A 21,862-nucleotide genomic window follows, 5' to 3' on the forward strand; every position below is an offset into this window, starting at 1 on the left:
CAAGGCTAGGGGCGTAGCCATTTTGTTTGCTAAACATCTGAAGCTTTCCAATATTTCAGCCGTCCCTATTGGGAACGGTAGGGGATTATTGGTTAAAGTGACCATAGATGATGAAAAATCTTCCCTAGTCAATCTGTATGTACCTAATCAGGGTCAGTCTGGTTTTCTGTGTAAGTCGTAAGTAATAGAGGATCAATTGGAGGGGATCAGAGTAATTGGCGGCGATTTCAATTGGGCCTTGGAGCCTTCTCTTGATACTTCCTCTGGATCCCACTCACCTCCATTAAAGAGACTAGGAAGTTTAGGCTGACCTTACACGATTTTCAGCTAGTAGACACGTGGAGACTATTACATCCAGCAGAGAGGGATTACACCTTTTACTCTTCTCCACATAGGTCTTATTCCCGCATAGATTATTTTTGCATTGATCACTCCCATTTAGATCTTTTGGCGGAAGCTACTATTGGGCAGAATACTAGCTCTGGCCATGCCCCGATATTTTTGACATTATATCTGCGTGACCCTCCCCCACGCCAGTGGCACTGGAAACTTAATGAGCAATTCCTTCGGGATCCCTATTGTAAAGCTCAAATTGGAGAAACCTTGGAAGACTACATTTCTCACAATATCACTGATGATGTGTCCCCTGTTACAATATGGAATGCCCATAAATGCGTCATTAGTGGTAAATTTATTCAACTAGGGTCTTATTTAAAAAAAAAGAAAAATGAAAGTAGAGATGCTTTATTGTCTAGAATTCAGGTGTTAGAACTTACCTATAAACGTAATATGACCTCTGATGTGTTGGTGGAACTTCAAAAGGCTAGATCTGATCTTAATAATCTCCTGAATGAGGGTGCCCGGAGAGGATTTCGGAGATGCCGCCATAAATATTACCGTTGGGGGAATAAACCAAGTAAAATGTTGGCAAGGGCACTTAGAGCCCAGAGATCTTTGACTTACCTCCAGAGTATCAGAGACCATAAGGGTAACCTTTGTCACACGGATAAAGCTATTGCAGCAGTGTTTTAGAGTTTTTATTCTGGGCTGTATAATTTAGGTCCGACCCGTTCAGGCTTGGATCTGACAGATCGAGAATTAGAAATCCAGAATTATTTAGAGGAAATAGATTTCCCTACTCTCCCTGAAGCGGTGACACAGTTTCTCGAATCCCCATTTACAGAAGCAGAACTATCCGTAGCTATTAAAACCTCCCCGTCTGGGAAAAGTCCCGGCCCTGATGGGTTTACGGTGTCCTACTTTAAAACATATCAAGATACCCTTTTGCCACTGTTATTACGGGCATGTAATGCTGTATCAGAGCATAGCCCCTTTTCTGATCAGTCGCTTGGGGCACACATCACAGTAATTCCCAAGGAGGGCAAGGATCCATCCCTGCCAGCGAGCTATCGCCCGATCTCTCTCCTTAATGTGGATGTCAAGCTATACGCCAAGCTTATAGCCAATCGCCTCAAACAATTTCTCCCGACTGTCATTCACTTTGACCAGGTGGGCTTTGTCCCAGGTAGAGAGGCTAAGGACAACACCACCAAAGTCATTGATTTGATACACCATGCAGTGGCCTTGGATGTCCCCATGGTGCTCCTCTCCACCGATGCTGAAAAAGCTTTTGATCGGGTGGATTGGAGTTTCATGACGACAATACTAAGGCGGTTGGGCCTGGGCACTAATTTTCTATAAAAAATCTAGGCCTTATATAGAGCCCCTTCAGCCAAGATACGTGTAAACGGGACTTTATCAGATCCAGTGCATATAGCCAATGGTACTCGCCAGGGCTGCCCTCTCTCTCCACTGGTTTTTGTTCTATGCATGGAGGCCCTGGCGAGAGCAATCAGGGCCAATCCAAACATAACAGGTCTTATGGTGGGTTCGCGGGATTATCGCCTTTCCCTCTTTGCGGATGATCTATTAGCGATAGTCACAAACCCAGTCACCTCTCTTCCCAACTTAATGAAAGAATTTCAGCGATTTGGCAATCTCTCGAACAATAAAATTAATTACAGTAAATCCGTGGCATTAAATGTCACCGCTTCAGTTGAGACTATGGCCCTGATTCAGACCCACTCGCGAGCGGCTGTCCGCTCGCAAGTGGGTCGATGTTCTGCACTGAGCATGCGCACGACGGAGGGAGCTCCGTCGTGCGCATGCGCCAGACGCGACGAGCGAAGGAAAGTCCTTCGCTCGTTGTGTCTGATCAAAGGGGGCGTGCTGTCGATGTTGATTGACAGCACGCCCCCTTTGGTGGGCGTGCCGGGGGCGTGCCTCCCTGACGGGGGCGTTCCCATGGGAACGCCTCCCGTCAGAAGCCGGCCCACTGACATCACTAGTGATGTCAGTGGGAGTGATTTTGGCTCTGATAGAGCCAAAATCACTCCGGGGCTTGCGGTTGAAAACCTCAACCGCAGGCTCTGGCTCGCAGTTTCGATGGTCGCGATGGTCACGACCATCGCGGCCATCAAACTGCACGCTCGTATAGGCTGTGGGTGGTGACCCACAGCTATACGAGCGTCCAGGAGGACGCTCCATTTTTATGGAGGGCGGCCCTCATTCAGAGCGTGCGCTCTGCTCAGAGCGTACGGCTCTGAATGAGGGCCAATGGAAACGAATGCGTACTAAACCTGGGATATCTTCTGTGATATCTCCCCTCACCCCTATCCTACATAATCCCCTTTTCCCCCCTGGGACTTCAGGACCTTTCATTTCTAAATGGTCGGGGGCTGGGATTGTTAGAATGAGTCACTTGCTGGCCGATGGTAAATTTATGTCATTTCCAAACCTATGTGCTAATACCTCCCTTACTGAGGAATGTTCTTGGGCCTACATTCAGGTACGATATTTTGCTTCATCCCTTGGGGGCCCTTCAGTATTTGCCAGAGATATGACGCCCTTTGAATCTATGTGTTCCCATCGTATTCCTCCCACACATATTATTTCAGGTATTTATAAGATCTTGCTAAACGACATGTTTACTTCTGATCCTCTATTTGTTGAGGCCTGGAATAGGGATTTTACATATAAGGGTATTCAAATTAATTGGGATAAAGTCTTCCAAATCACCAAGGTGTGCTCAGATAGTCTGGAGGTTCGGGAAACACAATACAAGTGTTGACAAGATGGTATCGCAGTCCTGTCATCCTAAAGTGATGCTTCCCCTCGGTGTCCCCTCTCTGCTGGAGATGTCTTCAGGAAACAGGTACAATGATACATATTTGGTGGGACTGTACATTAATTACTCTCTTTTGGTGTAAGATAATAGCCTTGGCTTCTGAGATATTAGGATTTACTGTACCAACTGGACCGGATTTTTGGTTGCTATCTTATACGTCTTTCTCTGTCTCTATATATAAAAAATCACTACTTAGACATATCAACAACGCCGCAAGGGCAGTGCTCCCAGTTCGCTGGCGCTCTCAGGTTCCCCCCTCGGTGTGGGAATGGTGTCAACGTCTTCATTTCTACATGACCATGGATGATATTCTCTACTCAGCCCCTGAAAAACACTCGGAGTTTACGACTCTGTGGTGTAATTGGATTGAATTTAAACCATCTGCTTCTTACGCAGCCCTCATCCCACGACCCTAGTTTATCTATTGATTTTACTGATACCTGGTCTCGGAAGGTGTATGCTTAGCATTGGTTGTCTGCCTCTCCTTCTTCCCCCTCCTCTCCCCCTCTTTCCAAAAATTATTATTAATCATTATTTATTTATATATATATATATATATATATATATATATATATATATATATATATATATATAATTTTTTTTTACTCTTTCTCTCTTTTTCCTTCTCTTTTATTTTTCCGGTCTAATTTGTTGTATTTGTGTTTTAATTGAGAAATTGTAGGTTTTTGTTGTCCATGCAGTTATCTGCAGAGGATTTAATTGTTTGGATACAATTCTTTTATTTTTCCTTGCTGATATTCAAGGTTTGTTTTAGTGTTCCTGATTTTCATCTGCAAGGTTTATATGCACTAATGTTGAGAAAAAAAGGAAAACGTATAGATTATGTACCACTGTTACTTGATATAACAAGATGTTTTCTCTGAAAATAAAGAATTTATAAAAAAAAAAAAAAATTGTTGGACCACGATCAGGGATCAGGACTAAATACACGTGTTTGCGTCATTCTGCCACACTCTCTCCATATGGAGCCACAATTCTCTGCAATTATTCCGTAATTCCCAACAATTATCTATCCACCTTGCCCACTTTACTAGGAAGTGGGCGGGATGCGGGAGATCCAGATACTCTTCCGGGAGTGCAGAGGGCCTCCAGCAACACCCAGGAGAGTAGGTAAGTATGAGTGACAGAGATCATGCAGATTCCCAATTATCATTAATCTGCACATGAGCCTGAACCATGCTGTGCATGTGATGTACAGGTCGGCGATCCCGCACACAGTCTGGCAGCAGACTGATTGACAGTCTGCTGCTGTTTCTGGGCAGTGAGCTGTCGACGACGGCCTCCGTTTCTTAAATCCGCGAGTTTGTCGCTGAAGTTGGGGGGGAGTGGAGAGTCCATGATCTCCGTTGGCTGATGGAAATTTCCTGGCCTCTTTTACTCATTTGCAGCGGCTAGCTTGTGTGATCCAAGGGTCATTCAGCCAGCCGGTGCTATGTCCTTGGACGCAGCTCGGATCAGTAATGCATGTAGGAGGCATAATGCCTCCTGCTGCATTACCATATAACAGCTATCGTAACATATCCGTTTGCAGCTTAATCACCCCCTCGTTTCTGCAGTGATTACTGAAACTTAAGCGATTTCGGAAGCTATACTGATTCATGTGCTGCAAGTCAGTCTGCTCCTGATATACCCCATTCCAAACAATATGAGTATACGTCTGGCTGCACTGTCATTTACTCCTAATTTGCATAGTTATCTAGGTTATAGGTGAGGACAAGTAAAAAAATTAAGGCTGCAGGTATACTTCATGGACCGATCTTTAACCCGGGCAACGTTAGGTATCCCAACTAGTTAAACATAAAAGGAAAGGCTAACTTGTCGTGTTCTAACTAGCGAAAATTATTCCCTCTCTCACAGTGGAGGGACCTAATGTACTGACAGCCAGTAATACTCAGTGTCTGTCAACAGGCCTCCTGCCTGTTCCCTAGGTAGTGAGAGACTGAGACTAGCAATTGACACAGTTTATATCAATCTCTCACAGGTGCTCTGACAATTAATGTTACCAATTAGCTTCTGTCCAGCAGACAGAAGCCAGGAAACATTCTCCAGCGCTTTAATCCTCTCCTGTTTCGACCTTTGGGCTGGAACACCTGTGGTTCCAAAATAAAAGATATAGGACAAAGCGTCTGCATTAGCCAGTTGACTTCGTTTCCTATGTTCTACTGAGAATTTAAAAATTTGCAAGGCCAGGTACCATCTTGTTATTCTCCTATTGTTCTCTTTATTAATATACATTTCAAGGGAGCATGATTGGTAAATGACCTGAATTTTCTTTCCAAAAGGTAGTACTTGAGTGTTTCTAATGCCCACTTAATTGCCAATGCTTATTTTTCAATAGTGGCATAGTTCCTTTCATGTACATTTCATTTTCTACTTAAAAAAATAAGAGGATGTTCTTTGCCCTTCTTGTTCTGAGACAGGATAGCACCTATCCCTATATCCGATCCCAGGGCAAGGAACGCAGTTGCTAATACGCACGCAATCGGCCGATTGTTGCATATTGCGCATGCGTATGCATTGCAGTGCGCATGCGCAAACTAGCCACTGCGATCAGGACTGTGATCGCAGTGATAGGAAGTGCCATTTGTGGGTGGTGACGGGGGGAAGGTCAGGCGAAAGCAGGCTTGCCAGGGGCATGCATAAATTATCCACTGTGATGCCATACGCAGCCTGCAGCCTGATAGCGTGCGTGGAAGTTAGCAATTTCTGAGTAAGGTCAGGGCTTGTGCAAGTGTGAGTAAGGCTGTGATGGTACTTGATTGTTGTGATGGTTTTGCAGTTCTGCTCTACATTTTGGATGTGTGCTAATTAAAGTGGGCGTCCTTATGTAGTGCAGCAGAGGCATTGTGATCGCAATGGATTAGCATACTATTGAAGTTGAACTACGTGCGTAATCGCTATTGCATTCACAGTTGCGTTCCTTGTTTGCACCACAAATTCATGTTTAAAGTCAGGTGTCATCAAGACTGGTTGGGTGCACAACGCTTCAACGTCTAAAAAGCCTTTTCTGCCTCAGGATTACATTTAACCATAAAAAACTTTTACCCTTGGTAAGGTCAGTCAAAGGGACAGCAATGGAGGCAACATTGGGTATAAACCTTCTATAATAACCGGTGATTTCTAAGAAAACTCTCACCTGCTTCTTATTTATGGCTCAGGCCTATTTTGTATTGCCTCACTTTTATTAAGTTGCGGCTTTATCAAGCCTCTGTCTTTGGTGTGCATCCAAAATACTTCACCTCTTCCATTCCTAAGCAACACATTTTTGGGTTGGCTGTCACTCCGATATCACAGATGGAGTCCAACACTGCTTGTACTCTGCAATCAGGACTATAGATGACTACATCATCGAGATAAGCAGCAGCTTTCAGTCTATGAGGCCTTACAATTTTATCCATCATCCTCTGAAAGGTGGCGGGTGCCCCATGTAACCCAAATGGCAAAATCTTGTATTGAACAGCCCCTGCGGTGCAGAAAAAGCCATCTTTTCTTTTGCATTGTCTGTCAACAGCACTTGCCAGTAGCCTTTGATTATGTTTACAGTGGTTAAGTACCATGCTACTCCCTTCAATAACTTAATCACACGAGGCATTGGATAGCATCAAATTTAGGTACACTATTCAATTTACAGAATCATTGCAGAAGCACAAGTTCCCATTGGGTTCTGGGATGATTACAATGGTACTTGACCACTCACTATGGGCCTGATTCAGATTTGGGAATAGAGTAAGATAGAGAAAGTAACTATGTACCTGGACAAACCATGTTGCAATGCAAGGGGTGCAAATACATAAATCTTTCTGCATGTGGGGTAAATATTGGCTGCTTTTGCATGTAGGTCACAAATGTTGGACAGCTTTATTTGGATGTCAGTTTGGGCATCCCTCCCAAATCTAAATCTCTCTGCACATTTAAAAGCTGCCCCACCTGCAGTGCAACATGGTTGAACCAAGATGCAAAGTTACTTTCTCTTTCTTTCTACAGTCAGGTGCATAAATATTGGGACATTGACAGAATTTTCATATTTTGGCCTCTATTCACCACCACAATGGCTTTGAAATGAAACAAACAAGATGTGCTTTAACTGCAGACGTTCAGATTTAATTTGAGGGTAATTACATCCAAATCAGGTGAACGTGTAGGAATTACAACGGTTTCTATATGTGCCTCCCACTTTTTAAGGGGCCAAAAGTAATGGGACAAACTAAACAATCCTAAATCTAACTTTCACTTTTTAATACTTAGTTGCAAATCCTTTGCAGGCAATTACAGCCTGAACTGTGGAACGCATAGACATCACTAGACGCTGGGTCTCATCCCTTGTGATGCTCTGCCAGGTCTCTACTGCAAATGTCTTCAGTTCCTGCTTGTTCTTGGGGCATTTTCCCTTCAGTTTTGCCTTCATCAAGTGAAATGCATGCTCAATCGGATTCAGGTCAGGGGATTGACTTGGCCATTGCATAACATTCCTCTTTTTAGCCTTAAAAAAGTCTTTGGTTGCTTTTGCAGTATGCTTCGGGTCATTGTCCATCTGCACTGTGAAGCGCTGTCCAATGAGTTCTGAAGCATTTGACGTAATATGAGCATGTAATATTGCCCGAAACACTTCAGAATTCATTCTGCTGCTTTTGTCAGCAGTCACATCATTAATAAATACAAGGGAACCAGTTCCATTGGCAGCCATACATGCCCACGCCACGACACTACCACCACCATGCTTCACTGATGAGGTGGTATGTTTTGGATCATGAGCAGTTCCTTTCCTTCTCCATACCCTTCTCTTCCCATCACTCTGGCACAAGTTGATCTTTGTCTCATCTGTCCATAGGATGTTGTTCCAGAACTGTAATGGCTTTTTTAGATGTTGTTTGGCAAACTCTAATTTGGTCTTCCTGTTTTTTGTGGCTCACCAATGGTTTACATCTTGTGGTGAACCCTCTATATTCACTCTTGTGAAGTCTTCTCTTGACTTTGACACATGTACACCTACCTCCTGGAGAGTGTTCTTAATTTGGCCAACTGTTGTGAAGAGGTTTTAATTCACGTCATCCACCACAGTTGTTTTCAGTGGTCTTCCAGGTCTTTTGGTGTTGCTGAGCTCTCCGGTGCGTCTTTCATTTTAAGAATGTTCCAAACAGTTGATTTGGCCACACTTAATGTTTTTGCTATCTCTCTGATGGGTTTGTTTTGATTTTTCAGCCTAATGATGGCTTGCTTCACTGATAGTGACAGCTCTTTGGATCTCATATTGAGAGTCGAAAGCAACTGATTCCAAATGCAAATGTCACACCTAGAATCAACTCCAGACCTTTTATCTGCTTAACTGATAATGAAATAACGAGGGAATAGCCCACACCTGTCCATGAAATAGCTTTTGAATTTGTAGTCCCATTACTTTTTGGCCCCTTAAAAAGTGGGAGGCACATATAGAAACCATTGTAATTCCTACACCGTTCACCTGATTTGGATGTAATTACCCTCAAATTAAATCTGAACGTCTGCAGTTAAAGCACATCTTGTTTGTTTCATTTCAAAGTCATTGTGGTGGTGAATAGAGGCAATATATGAAAATTCTGTCAATGTCCCAATATTTATGCACCTGACTGTATATTCCTAAATCTGAATCAGGCCCTATGTGACTCTTCAATTATATCTACCTCCAACATTTCTTTAAATACTGATTCCCGTTGGGTTTCTGGTATTCTATGGGGCTTTAGGTTAATCTTAAACCCTGGTTCAGTGATAATATCATGTTTAATAACAGTTGTTTTACCAGGTATATCAGAAAACAAATCTCTATTTCTTATGAGAAATTCTTTAGCCTCATGCTGTTGAATAGTTGAGAGACTTTTGGCTATTGTTACTATGGGTACCAAAGGTACTGCTGTTACTGGAGGGAACAGGGTGGCCGACAGAGCTACTCTATCCTTCCAGGGTTTTATAAGATTTACATGGTAGATCTGTTCTGTCTTTCTTTCCCCTTGCTGGTACACCTTATAATTAACCTCACCCAATTTTTGTATGATTTCAAATGGTCCTTGCCACTTGGTCAAAAAGGTACTTTCTACCATGGAAACCAAAATAAGCACTCTGTCCCCAGGAGCAAAGGTGCGTAGTTGGGTATTATGAATGTACACTCTGTATTGTGCCTGTTCCAAGTGGTCTCTTACTATCGACACCACTACAGCTAATCTTTCCTGCATTTGAGAAACAAGTTCAATTATAGTTTTATAAGGACTGGGTTGCCCTTTCCAAGCCTCTTTTGCAATATCTCCCATACAGCAAATCAAAAGGCGAAAACACTGTGGAGGATTGTGGAACCTCTCTAATGGCCAGCAATAAATAGGGTAACAAATAATCACAATCGTTCCCATCTGTATCCACCACTTTCTTTAGCATATTCATTAAAGTTTTGTTAAACCTCTCCACTAAACCATCAGTCTGAGAGTTATACATGGAGGTCCTTAGCAGAGTAATCTTAAACACAAGCGGCACAAGTCTTTTGTGATGTCTGACATTAATGGGGTATCCTCGGCAGTCAGGATTTCCTTAGGTATTTCCACTTTGCTAAAGACATGTACTACTTCCTTTTATAGTTTCCTTTGCTGACGTATTACACAATGGCATCGCTTCCGGGTATCTGGTAGCGTAATCCACAGGTTCTCAAACTCGGTCCTCAGGACTCCAAACAGTGCATGTTTTCCATGTCTCCTCACAGAATCAAAAGTGAAATAATTAGATCCATCTGTGGATCTTTTAAAATGTGTCAGTGAGTAATGACTACACCTGTGCACCAGCTGGGTGACCTGGAAAACGTGACCTGTGTGGGGTCCTGAGGACCGAGTTTGAGAACCACTGGCGTAATCCATAACTACTAAAATATACTTATGACCCTGGGCAGACTTTATTAAAGGTCCAACCAAAACCATAGCCATTCTCTCAAACGAGACCTCAATAATGGTTAATGGGACAAGTGGACTTCTATAATGTGGCCGGGGAGCATGGTAGTGATTTTCAGATACATCTTTATGAACCCCCAGGCCAGAAAAATTGCTGTAAAATTCAGATTTTTTTTTCTACCCCTTGATGTCCTGCAGTTATGTGACCATGAACCAGGTCTAACACCATTCTTCTATATGCCTTTGGAACTATTCATTGTTCCACAATATCTTCTCCTTTCTTGGACACTTGGTACAACAAATCATGATGTCTCTCTAGCCTTTACCAGAGTAGGGTTCTGTAACTGCTCTGAGGCAAATATCTTTTTTGTAACAAGTTGGGTTTCCCCACAGCTTCCAGAATTGGGAAAATCTCCACCCAATATAGCATAAAACAGGAACCAATCCCACAGCGATTACCATGGGACCACACTGTGTTTCTATGTTTTTCAGCAGTATCATAATACCAAGTATCTCCACGTATACATATTACGCCAACAGGTTTCACTTGCTATTTTGGGGGGTTCACAAAGTCGGCCTTTACAAGGTTAACCAGGCAACCATGATCTTTTAAACATTATAAAGAGCAAGCTATTGAGAGACGGCGAATTGTACATCCTAAGCCTCAGACAACAGCCTTGCCTCAGTCATCCCAAAGAGGAATAAATCAACCGTTCTCGTCTATCACAGAAAGAACGCCGAAGACGACAGTCCTAGAATCTCTGGGCCTGATTCAGAGCCGGACGCTCTGACCAGAGCGCTCGCTCTGAATCAGGGCCTTCCTACCTAAAAATGGAGCGGCCTCCTGGCCGCTCGCATAGCTGTGGGTGACCACCCACAGCTTATGCGAGCGGCCTAAAAAATGGTCGCGATGGTCAAGACCATCGCGCTTGCGACGAGACCCTGCGGTAGGGTCTCGCTGCCGCAAGCCCAGGAGTGCTTTTGGCTCTATCAGAGCCAAAAGCACTCCCACTGACATCACTAGTGATGTCAGTGGGGACGGCTCCAGACGGAAGGCGTTCCCATGGGAATGCCTCCGTCTGGGCAGTCACCATCGACAGCACGCCCCCTTTGGTGCGAGACCCATAGCGACAGCTTGGCTGTCACTATGTGAGTCTCGCGCATGCGCACGACGGAGCTCCCACCGTCGTGCGCATGCGCATTAGGGCACCATCGACCCGCTTGCGAGCGCTCAGCGCTCGCGAGCGGGTCTGAATTAGGCCCTCTGTCTATACTGTGCTGCTCCTCATCAGCTCAACAATTGTCCCAAGCGTCCGGGAAACTTCTGCTCCTAACTCGGCAAGTAGAGGCTAAGTTAGGAGTAGTTCATTCCTCTCCAAAGAAAACTGATTGCATTCTCTGTTTCTCTGGCCAAGTTCTTCAAGCAAGTCTGAGCAGTTGATGGAAGCCGCATCCTACGGGGTACAATTACCCTATAGGCTCGACTTCTGCGAGACAAGATTGGTGCTCTGCACTCTGAACTTTCAAGTTTTGTTGTCATATCCAGGGCCTTGCATTCTATAGTTCTGGGCTTGCCCTGGCTCAGTCTGAATAATCCTCAAATTGTCTGGAGAACCTCACAAATTACCACCTGGGGATCTTCCTGGTTCAGTTTATGTCTCCAAAAAGTTCTTCCAGTGTGCTCTGCGGTACCGTCTCATCCAGATACTCCTCTTGTCAAGCACGCAATACACAAGAAACTGCTACATTTCCGCTTCACAGGTCATGCAGGCATACAAAAGACCTTCCAGGTACATGCCAGAGTTCCCTCCTAAACCACAGTATGAGCGTAGCCATTTTGGACTCTGTCACCCGATGCTCTTCCTCCAGTCAGAGTGCTGCTCCCAGACCAGCTGATTGCAGCATCCAATCCCTATAAAGTCCATTTCTTGACTGGCCTCTGTTGACAATACAATGTTGCTTATGTTACAGCTCTGTGCTGAGCTCCCTGGTTTATCTGAACGGTTCCAATGCATTAAATTCCAGTTCCAAGTCTGGTAGTTTAGTCTCCTATTCCATCTAGTCTGGATTTACCACAGAGATTTGTTCATATCTACCTCCATCGGTGCCAGCCAATATCTCCAAACATCATTCCCATATGATATCTCCAAACATAAGTCTCAAACTGATCAAGTTCTTCAATTCATCAACATCGGTCTCAAACCGGTCAAGTTCTTCAAATTATCAACATCGATCTCAAACCGATCAAGTTCTTCAATTCATCAACATCGGTCACAAACCGATCAAATTCTTCAATTCATCAACATCGGTCTCAAACCGATCAAGTTCTTCAATTCATCAACATCTGTCTCAAATCAGTCAAATTCTTCAATTCAACATCAGTCTCAAACCGATCAAGTTCTTATATTCATCAATATCGGTTTCAAACCAATCCAGCTTTACAATGCAACATCACCGGTCTCATACCGCCTGTACTCAGTACTCCAGTATCATCGGTCCCAATCAAATTCTGCCCATCTCTTCAGTATCATCATCTCCAGGTCTCATTTCAACCTGCTGTTTAATAAAGACATTAACATTACCGTCCTTGCCTTCAGGTCCATCATCCTCTTCAGTTCATATACCTCCTCACATTATACATGAGGAATCACTGTTGCGGGACTAGGAGCAGTTGGGCTAAACTCAAGAGTTCCTCAGCCACCACATGCCTCTCCACCTGTTGGTCTGTAGTTTCAAGGTCCCCATAGCTCACCCACTTTTGCAGAACTGTAGGCAGTGACAATAGAATTTGGTTCCATAATGACCGTCTCCACAATCTGTGTTCCTGTTAGAGTCTCTGGCTGTAGCCATTTCTTGGTGAGATAGATGAGGTCATACATTTAAGAGCAAAGAGGATTAATCACTTGGTATCCCCAGCGATGAACGCGCTGTGCTCGAACAGACATCGTGACATCCATATATGTAAGAAATTCAGTTGTTTTAGTTTATCATGGTCTTTGGCATCAGCAAGGCTCAAATCAAAGTATGCTTTTTGCAGTTCTCCAGACAGGAAGGGTCTAAGAGGCCAGCTCTCTGACTTTTAGGCCAACTTTATCTCTGAGCAGTTCTTTCGAAAGTAGTTAAATTGACTTCAACCTCTTCACTTTTAGTCATCGTTTGCAGAAAATGACTGACTCATGTACATAAAATGCATAATGAATGGTAAATGGCACTCCAATCCAAACTAATGAATAAACCTGATAGTTTATTAGAAAGATGCAACGTTTTAGGTACACACAACCCTTATTCCAGTGATATATATTTAAACTCTGATCCCAAAAAAGAGACATGTATTAAACATTGTCTAAGTTCTCCACAAAAATATGAAGGGACACATTAAAAGAAAAAGACACTAAATACCAGTGACGTGCCGTGAGGTCAATGGGTAGGGAGGCACACATGGAGATGGGTGCTGGGAGCCTGTCTCACCCCCTATTCACTGTATCTCTCCCCTCACTCCACTAAGATGCAGTGTCCAATGATTCTCCTACCTGCATCACTGTGTCTTCTCTTGCTGCTGCTGACTGATTTCCGATCTCTAAACACTGCAGTGCACTTCCTGGTCACATGACACTGTCCTACCTGCATCACTGTGTCTTCTCTTGCTTCTGCTAACTGAGCTTTGATCTTTAAACACTACAGTGCACTTCCTGGTCACATGACACTGTCCTACCTGCATCACTGTGTCTTCTCTTGCTTCTGCTAACTGAGCTTTGATCTTTAAACACTGCAGTGCACTTCCTGGTCACATGACACATCCAAGGTGTCCATCAGTGCTCAAGGCACACCCCCCATACTCAGAGGCATGTCTCTATTAGCTCTCTTTCTGTGCAGCTTACTGCCCGTGGTGTGGCCCCACCCCCACCTCTGCAAACAGTGTCTGATAGAAGCGAGGCTGAGCTGTTGCTGCCTCATCTCTCGTCTCCCTGCAGTCCCAGGGAGCTCCACAAAGCTGGTGAGTGTTAACTATAAAAATTATTACAATAAACAAAGAAGATGTTTATAAGTTGTAAATATCTTCTTTGTATTATTCTAATCATTTTTATATCTAATCTCAAAAGTATGACATGTGAGGCTCTGATTTCCTTGAAAGTGACTACTGCAGTTTCTATTTGTAGATGGTATTGTACCTGGAGATATGCTCTATTGCATCCTGGAAAAACACCAACTTGACATCTTTAGCATTGGTCAGATTGTAGTCATCCAGATAGTCCTGTAATACTGATCTAATCTTCTCCATATCAGTCAGGTCTTCATAAACCTTGTCAGCTTTGTCAGCTCCAACCTAAAACCAGAAAATGAAAAGCTGTCAAGTAATGCAGATAAAGAAGAAGTTTATGCACATTACAGATGTGTCCTCATACACCTAGAAGCCTGCAGCAAGGGAGCATTTTTTTGCCTGAAAATGCGTCTTAGTTGTAATGCAATGCAATTTAGATGAACCTTAAGACTGCACTTATTAATATGATAAGTGACTGAGGGCCCAGATTCGACAAGGAGTCCTTTGACAAAGCTGTGACTAAACACAGCGAAACTCCACTACACATTATTCAGCAGGAGCATATCTACATCTCCATTGGTGGTACTGGTACTAAAGACAGCTGTCTTTCCACTAAAGGACCAGACCTGTGCCATATGGGACGATTTCTATTGCATAGCTTTGCCATTGGACCCCATATAATTGTCTGGACACTGGAACTGGTAACTGTACCTCTTGTTGGATACCATATAACAAGCACCATCTACCTCCTTAACAATAAGGAACTTTACTTGTATATTTGCTCCCTGAACAAGTGTTATAATTTGGACATCATTTCTGTCCCTGTGGATTGGGTGATTCTCTATTTTTTTATATACATTTTCAGAATTTGCATGTTTGTGCTATTGCATTGATACAGTGCTTCCATTATACAATTTTTACTCTGAATTCCTTGTCACTACACTGACATAGTGCATCCATACAATTATATGTGGTTTTTTTTCTTGTGCATTGATCATACTTGTTATTAAATTGTGATTTAATCAGCTATATGCTTATGTGTGTACTTTGGGCCTGATTCAGACCCACTCGCGAGCGGCTGTCCGCTCGCAAGTGGGTCGATGTTATGGACTGAGCATGCACACGACGGAGGGAGCTCCGTCGTGCGCATGCGCCAGACGCGACGAGCGAAGGAAAGTCCTTCGCTCGTTGTGTCCGATCAAAGGGGGCGTGCTGTCAATGTTGATTGACAGCACGCCCCCTTTGGTGGGCGTGCCGGGGGCGTGCCTCCCTGACGGGGGCGTTCCCACGGGGACGCCTCCCGTCAGAAGCCGGCCCACTGACATCACTAGTGATGTCAGTGGGAGTGATTTTGGCTCTGATAGAGCCAAAATCACTCCGGAGCTTGCGGTCGAAAACCTCAACCGCAGGCTCCGGCTCGCAAATTCGATGGTCGCGATGGTCTCGACCATCGCGACCATCACAATGCACGCTCGTATAGCCTGTGGGTGGTGACCCACAGCTATACGAGCGTCCAGGAGGACGCTCCATGAAACTGGAGCCCGGCCCTCATTCAGAGCGTGCGCTCTGCTCAGAGCGTACGGCTCTGAATGAGGGCCTTTGAGCGCTATTATTTTTCTATTTGAACCTCAAGACTGCACTTATTAATATGATATGTGACTAAGGACCCGATTCAGCAAGGAACACTATTCTGCTTATACACACGCAACTGTATTGCTAATATCAGCGGTGTTATTTAAATGTTTGCATTCATATTGCATACACAGCCTGACATAGGGACGCCCACTTCTCCCTACTCACATCCGTATAATAGGGCAACATAGCGAAACAATCTATAACATTCAGTAACATCGGACCCATGCACACAGTTAAGGAAGCCCAGATCTCACTCACGACTTGCTAACTTCTGTGCACGCTGTGAGACCTCAGGAGGCGTCAGGTAACGCAGTGGCTTATTTATACATGCCCAAGTAATGGCGTTGAAACGCACTGGCACGTCTGCGTTCGCCCGTCCACCCCCTGTCACCACCCACAAACGGCACTTCCTGTCAATCACTCTGCTCCGGGTCTACGTAGCCTCTGCAGACGCAGGTCCCATCGCAATTGCTAGTTCACGCACTGCGATGCATACGCATGCGCAGAGCAAATTACTCGACCGATTACGTGCGTATACGCAACTGTATTCCTTGCTGTATCAAGCCCTGAGTCTGTAAATAAAGCACAATGGAACTAGTGTAGAAAGAGAGAGAGGTGTAGGAAGAGAGAGAGAGAGATTTATACTGTGATGTGCTTTTGCTTAACTAAATTGGTATATGGATTAGATGTTATGTATATTTTCTACCACTATTTAGTGCATTTATTTACCATTAAATAATTTAATTATTATTTGAAGATAAAATATAATATTGTCTGTGAAAGTATTTTATCCAGTCATTTCTAAATGTGTTGTGCTCTCTTTGGGGGAAATGTATACACTTTTGGAGAGAGATAAAGTACCAACTAATCAGCTCTTAAAGCTGGGTACACACCTGAAAGATATATCTGCAGATCGAAGGTTGTTCATACACACTGGACAACCATCACTGCCAGGGGGCCGGGGGTCCCGTTGGCCAGGGGTTGCTTCGTACCCGCCTCCCCGGTGGCCTGTGACCGCCCATACATACAGCATGATGTGCAAATATATCTGCCGGGAAGCTGACGGTCGCAATGCCAACCGCCGGCTTCCCGACTGTCTAATCCCGGCAAAGTACAAATGGCAGGCGTCGAAATTTCAACGTCTGTCATTAAACCTACGCCGGGCCCTGACACCCGGCTTACTGATCGAAGGTAAGCTGGGCGCCGGGCGCGGACAGCCGCGCGGGGGGGACTTGGAGTTAGACACCCCCCCCAGGGAGATTAGGTTTAGGCTAGGGGAAGGGGGGGGGAGTTAGGGTTAGGCACCCCTGCGGGGAGGTTAGGGTTAGACACCCCCCGGGAGAGTTAGGGTTAGGCTGCAGGGAAGGGGGGGTTAGATTTAGGCACTTAAGAGGAAGAGTTAGGGTTAGGCACTTGGGGGGGAGGTTAGGGTTAGGCACCCCTAAAGGAGGGTTAGGGGGGGAATTAGGTTATACATAACTTAATGGACGATCGGGATTTCCACCTCTGCTGGCTGCCACTGATTCCATATCTGCCATTGGCTGTGCTGCACAGCCGACGCGATATGTCTGTGAACAAATACTTTCACAGACATATCGGGCCAAATGTAATAGGGTGAGAGTTTAGAAAATGTGAGAGTTTAGCAGTAAACTCTCACACTTTTTAAACTTGGCCAAAGTAATAGAGTCCGAGAACATGCAAACGCGCATGTTTTTAGACTGGAAAAACTCTCAAGATTTAAACTCTCATCCAGATGTTTTCCCATTTTGAAGATAAAACTCGACCAATGTGAGAGATTACTGCTAAACTATCACATTTTCTAAACTCTCACCCTATTACACTTGGCCCAACATCTGTACACACTGGCCAACGCACACACGATACGTCGGCCGATATGTTGGTCATTGTGTACCCAGCATAACTGTAAATGTACAGGCTGTGCTAGAGAATTACAGAAGCTAATTGGTTGTTACTTTATCTCTCTCCATTTTATCTCTTTCCAAGCTTTGATAAATCTCCCCCCCTGACACGGTTTTTAATCTCAGGACATCAATAAAAGGTAATTTCCTGTTATATCTGAAAAAATAATTGCTGGGAAATTCCAGTTTAGCTAGACATATATGATTAATAGCTTGTCATAGCTGACATTCAAGCCATGTGATCCAATTACTTGTGGGGGCTCTGTAACGGCACATGTACTGAGTCTTAGGAACAGCCTGGCATAGATGTTTTCTTGTAATGTACTTACTGTGCATCTCGCTGGTAAATGTATGTGGTCACTACATTAATGAGAGCAAAATGTCTTTACCTTAATGAAGTCACCAAAAATAATTGGCTTTGTAACAAAGTTTTCTGGATCAATCTGAACACCAAAATGTTTACCTGCAAATAATAAAAAGCAAATAAATACATTAGTAATAAAATCAAGAAAGACAGATAAATAAATAATAGATTTATATAGATAGGTGGTTAATTGGACATGCATCTGCAGATATGATAACTAACATATAAAAATAGTTCTTATCTGTCTTTACTCAGGACATAATACCCATATGCCTGTATACAGGTAGATCCAGATGTCTGGCGCCAATGGTCACTCAAATATGCAATGATTATGGACAGACATTTGGGATAAATTAGTGCCGAAAGTCACTGACTACACATATTGTCAGAGTGAGGTAATCACCCAACTGCTTGTTCTGCTAGTCCTGATGGATCTCCATAACACATGCATTTCCAATGCTGCACAATTTGAGTCAGCACGAGTACATCGTAAACAAAACTGGCTGCTACCATGGCAGTGTCAGAGGTAAACCCAGAACACTGGCTTCATTTAGTTGTCTGGTCAACTGACTTAGGGCCTGATTCAGCTTGGAACGCAACTGGTAATACGCACGCAATCGGGCGATTGTTGTTTATGCATCGCAGTGCACGTGTGCACGAACCGGCCACTGCGATCGGGACTGCGGTCGCAGTGGCTACACAGACCCATTGCAGAGTGATTGACAGGAAGTGCCGTTGGGGGTGGTTGCCGTTACAGGGGCATGCATAAATTATCCACTGCGATGCCATACGCTGCCTGAGGATTCATACCGTGCGCTGAAGTTAGCAATTTCTGAGTAAGGTCTGACCTTGTGCAAGTGTGCGTGAGGCTGCGATGGTACTCGATGTTACCGATGGTTTCCCAGTCTTGCTAACATTACAGATGTGTGTAAGGTAAAGTGGGCGTCCTTATGTAATGCTGCGACAGCATGGCGATCGCAATGGATTAGCATACTATCGCAGTTGCATTGGCAATAGTGTTCCTTACTGAATCAAGCCCTTAGTATATGGAAGTATTTTAGATTTTTTCATTTTCAGTGTCTAAAACATCCATTACCAAAAACAAAAAATGAGATTACTATTATCTTATAGTGTAGATTTGCTAGTTGCAATATAGCAGACTGGTATACATCATGTAACTACTTGTGGTATACTGGTCATGTGGAAGTGGTACTCACTGGCCATCTCAGACAGCATTGCATTGAAATACTGCTTGTCCTCACTGTTAATAAGACGATCATGAAAGACTCTTTGACATTCATGACAAAACAGTCTGAAAATCTGAGCCTGATCTCGTACAGATCCTGGATCACATTGAAGTATACCTATAAAACATATACATGGGGATGTTAGTTAATCATCTATATGCTTTGAAGTCATTTTAAAGTGTGAAGCAAAAAAAATCTTTAAAAAACATAAGATCAATAGATCAAAGTCTATTACCAAGCAAGTCACAAATACTGCAGAAGGAATACTGTATGTTTAGTATTTTAATAGGAAGACACACAGAAATGTTTTATTTGTGTGATCTGTGCAGCTGTGATTCTGGTATAGTAACATAAAGACCCCTTTTATAAAGAAAAAAAAGCTGTTAACAGCTAGGGTTTAACACTGCAGCCAGTAAAATCTATTTGTAGCTTGGAGGCAAACATCCAATCCATTTGAATGCTTCCCTGTATAAATCAAGTGCCACTGACTCATAATTTAAGATGAATATGCTAACTATAGTATTTACATTTAAATATTATTAATGGGTGTGGAAATAAGTGGGTAATGTAGAACAGATTCAGAAACTTCAGGCAAGCAATTGGTTTACAGTGTCTGTACTTGGTATTCTAAGTTTAAATGATATAAGCTTGCAACTGTGAACATACAAAATGACAAAAATCTCTTCACAGTTAAGCCGCACGTCCACCAGCAGATGGGTACACGACAGTACGATTACGTCATCGTAATCGTATCGTCGTTCCCCATCTCCTGAGTGCCTACACTGAACGATTAGTCGTTCAGTATAAGCACCCTACGTCATCCCCGAACATGGTCAATCTGTCGTTATCGGCAGATTGACCAGCATGTTCGGGCGATGGTCAATGCCGGCAACGCCCAGCGTGAATGCGCATCGCTGGTCGATGCTGACATTTTGCTGCCCGATCAGGGCACGATAACGATATCGTTATCGTTCAGTCATCCATTAATATCACGTAGTGGATAAGCACCTTTATGTTGTACAAATTAACTTGTTTTATAGGGAGGTTTAATTGAAACCATTATAGTCATGCTTTGGACCATGATTATTTTGTACCAGGATACTCAGATCCGAACAGCGTTGGGATCATGAAGCTGCACCAAATGCTGGATTCTGAAGAGGAGCCAGAGAAGAGGAGGCTGACTTACCTGGTCACTGCCGGAGGTCCAGTCTTTGCTGCTGGAGAAGGCAGTGGCAGTAAGTAATGCTGTAAAGATTTAAGCTCCGCCAATGAGCGTGCAGTTTTGCAAAATTGGTGCCGTCCGCGAGGCAATCACTGTTCTTGGCGTGTCGTCATATATGAGCCAGCCGTAAAACAAGGGAATCAAAGCTCACCGCATCATAGTTCCATCCCCTCACTCCAGATTTTATTAGTCTGCACGAGCAGGGAGCGATCAGAACATAGGCTGAGAGAGATGAGAGAAGCCCTCCCGAAGAAAGGAGAGAAAAAGCCAGAAAGAGAATACCAGCTGGATAGAAGAGAAGTGCCAAGCTCAAGGACAGAAGACCCCATGAAAAAAAAAGTCGCTGGCCCGAACAGTTCAGTGGCGGAAGGCTCAAGAAGAAGAGGCAGCATGGAAGCCTTGGTGCTAGCAGAGGACTCTTGCAAAAGACTTAATTCTGGTCCTCTGCTGCCCAGGTAATGACTGCGTCTTGTATACTGTCTAGGCCCAGCAATGGAGTGACGCTGTCCGCTGTGGAGAAGGGCTGGCACAGTGGAGGTACCCATGCTAAAAAGGTCAACTGGGTGCCCCTCTTGTGCCTACCAAGGTTGGCTAATGGGGTAAGGCACCTTGATTTACTACTCTTTGGATTACCAGTGTATTTCCCTGTTTAATAATCAGGCATTAGGCCCAGGGCCCCAGAAAATTCAGGCACTAGGCCTATGGGCTTGTCTTTTAATTTTCAGGTCCTAGGCCCCACTGAAATATTTATGGCACTAGACCATGATAATTTATATAAGGCTGTGCTAGGCCTTAAATTTCTGGTGCGTGTGTGTTTGTGTGTGTGACAGAGGTATTAGATCTGACAACCCCAGGTGATAGGTAGACTGACCCTTGGTAGGAGATGATGGCTGTTTATTAAGCACACCACCTGCGAGTGTTCAGGCCAGCACTCTCACCAGATCTCCGTCTGTCAGGGCCCCCTCCTCTCTGGCCGCATGAGCAAGCAATTTTTCTACTGCGCATGTGAAAATCGTTGTAAAAATAGCTGTGACGCCATTTGTTTTATAATTTCAGCAGCGTTGTTGCTGCTGCTGCTGAAGCGGGAGTATGGAGAGGTAAGTATTTAAGAAGTGCAGGGTGTGCGGTGTGGGTTCCCCAGGACCCATGTGCGCTGCACCCCCGGCACCCATTATAGATATGCCACTGACTGTCACCCTTTAATAAGTTATTATTGGTCAAGCCCCCACTTAAGGTAGACTGTATTTCTATTTCTATTTATTCATTGTATTGTTTGCATTTTCTCAGCAATTCTCCCTCTCTCTACATTATATATCCTGTTGTTATTAT

The 21,862-nt window shown here is 44.0% G+C and overlaps 1 protein-coding gene across 2 annotated transcripts in view; it reads right to left on the minus strand.

The window, feature by feature from the left end:
- The window catches only part of DNAH6 (dynein axonemal heavy chain 6), a 342,820-nt gene that overhangs the window by 157,182 nt on the left and 163,776 nt on the right, over window positions 1–21,862 (minus strand). For both annotated transcript variants that reach the window (XM_088481442.1, XM_088481443.1), the window contains exons 42-44: window positions 19,282–19,428; window positions 18,090–18,163; window positions 14,277–14,431 (exon numbers count right to left, since the gene is read on the minus strand). In XM_088481442.1, coding sequence (XP_088337568.1) covers window positions 14,277–14,431; window positions 18,090–18,163; window positions 19,282–19,428 — 376 coding nt within the window. The remainder of the gene's footprint in view (window positions 1–14,276; window positions 14,432–18,089; window positions 18,164–19,281; window positions 19,429–21,862) is intronic.

This window comes from Taudactylus pleione, unplaced genomic scaffold, assembly GCF_031769625.1.
Source record: "Taudactylus pleione unplaced genomic scaffold, aTauple2 ptg000273l, whole genome shotgun sequence".
Classification (NCBI taxonomy): Eukaryota; Metazoa; Chordata; class Amphibia; order Anura; family Myobatrachidae; genus Taudactylus; species Taudactylus pleione.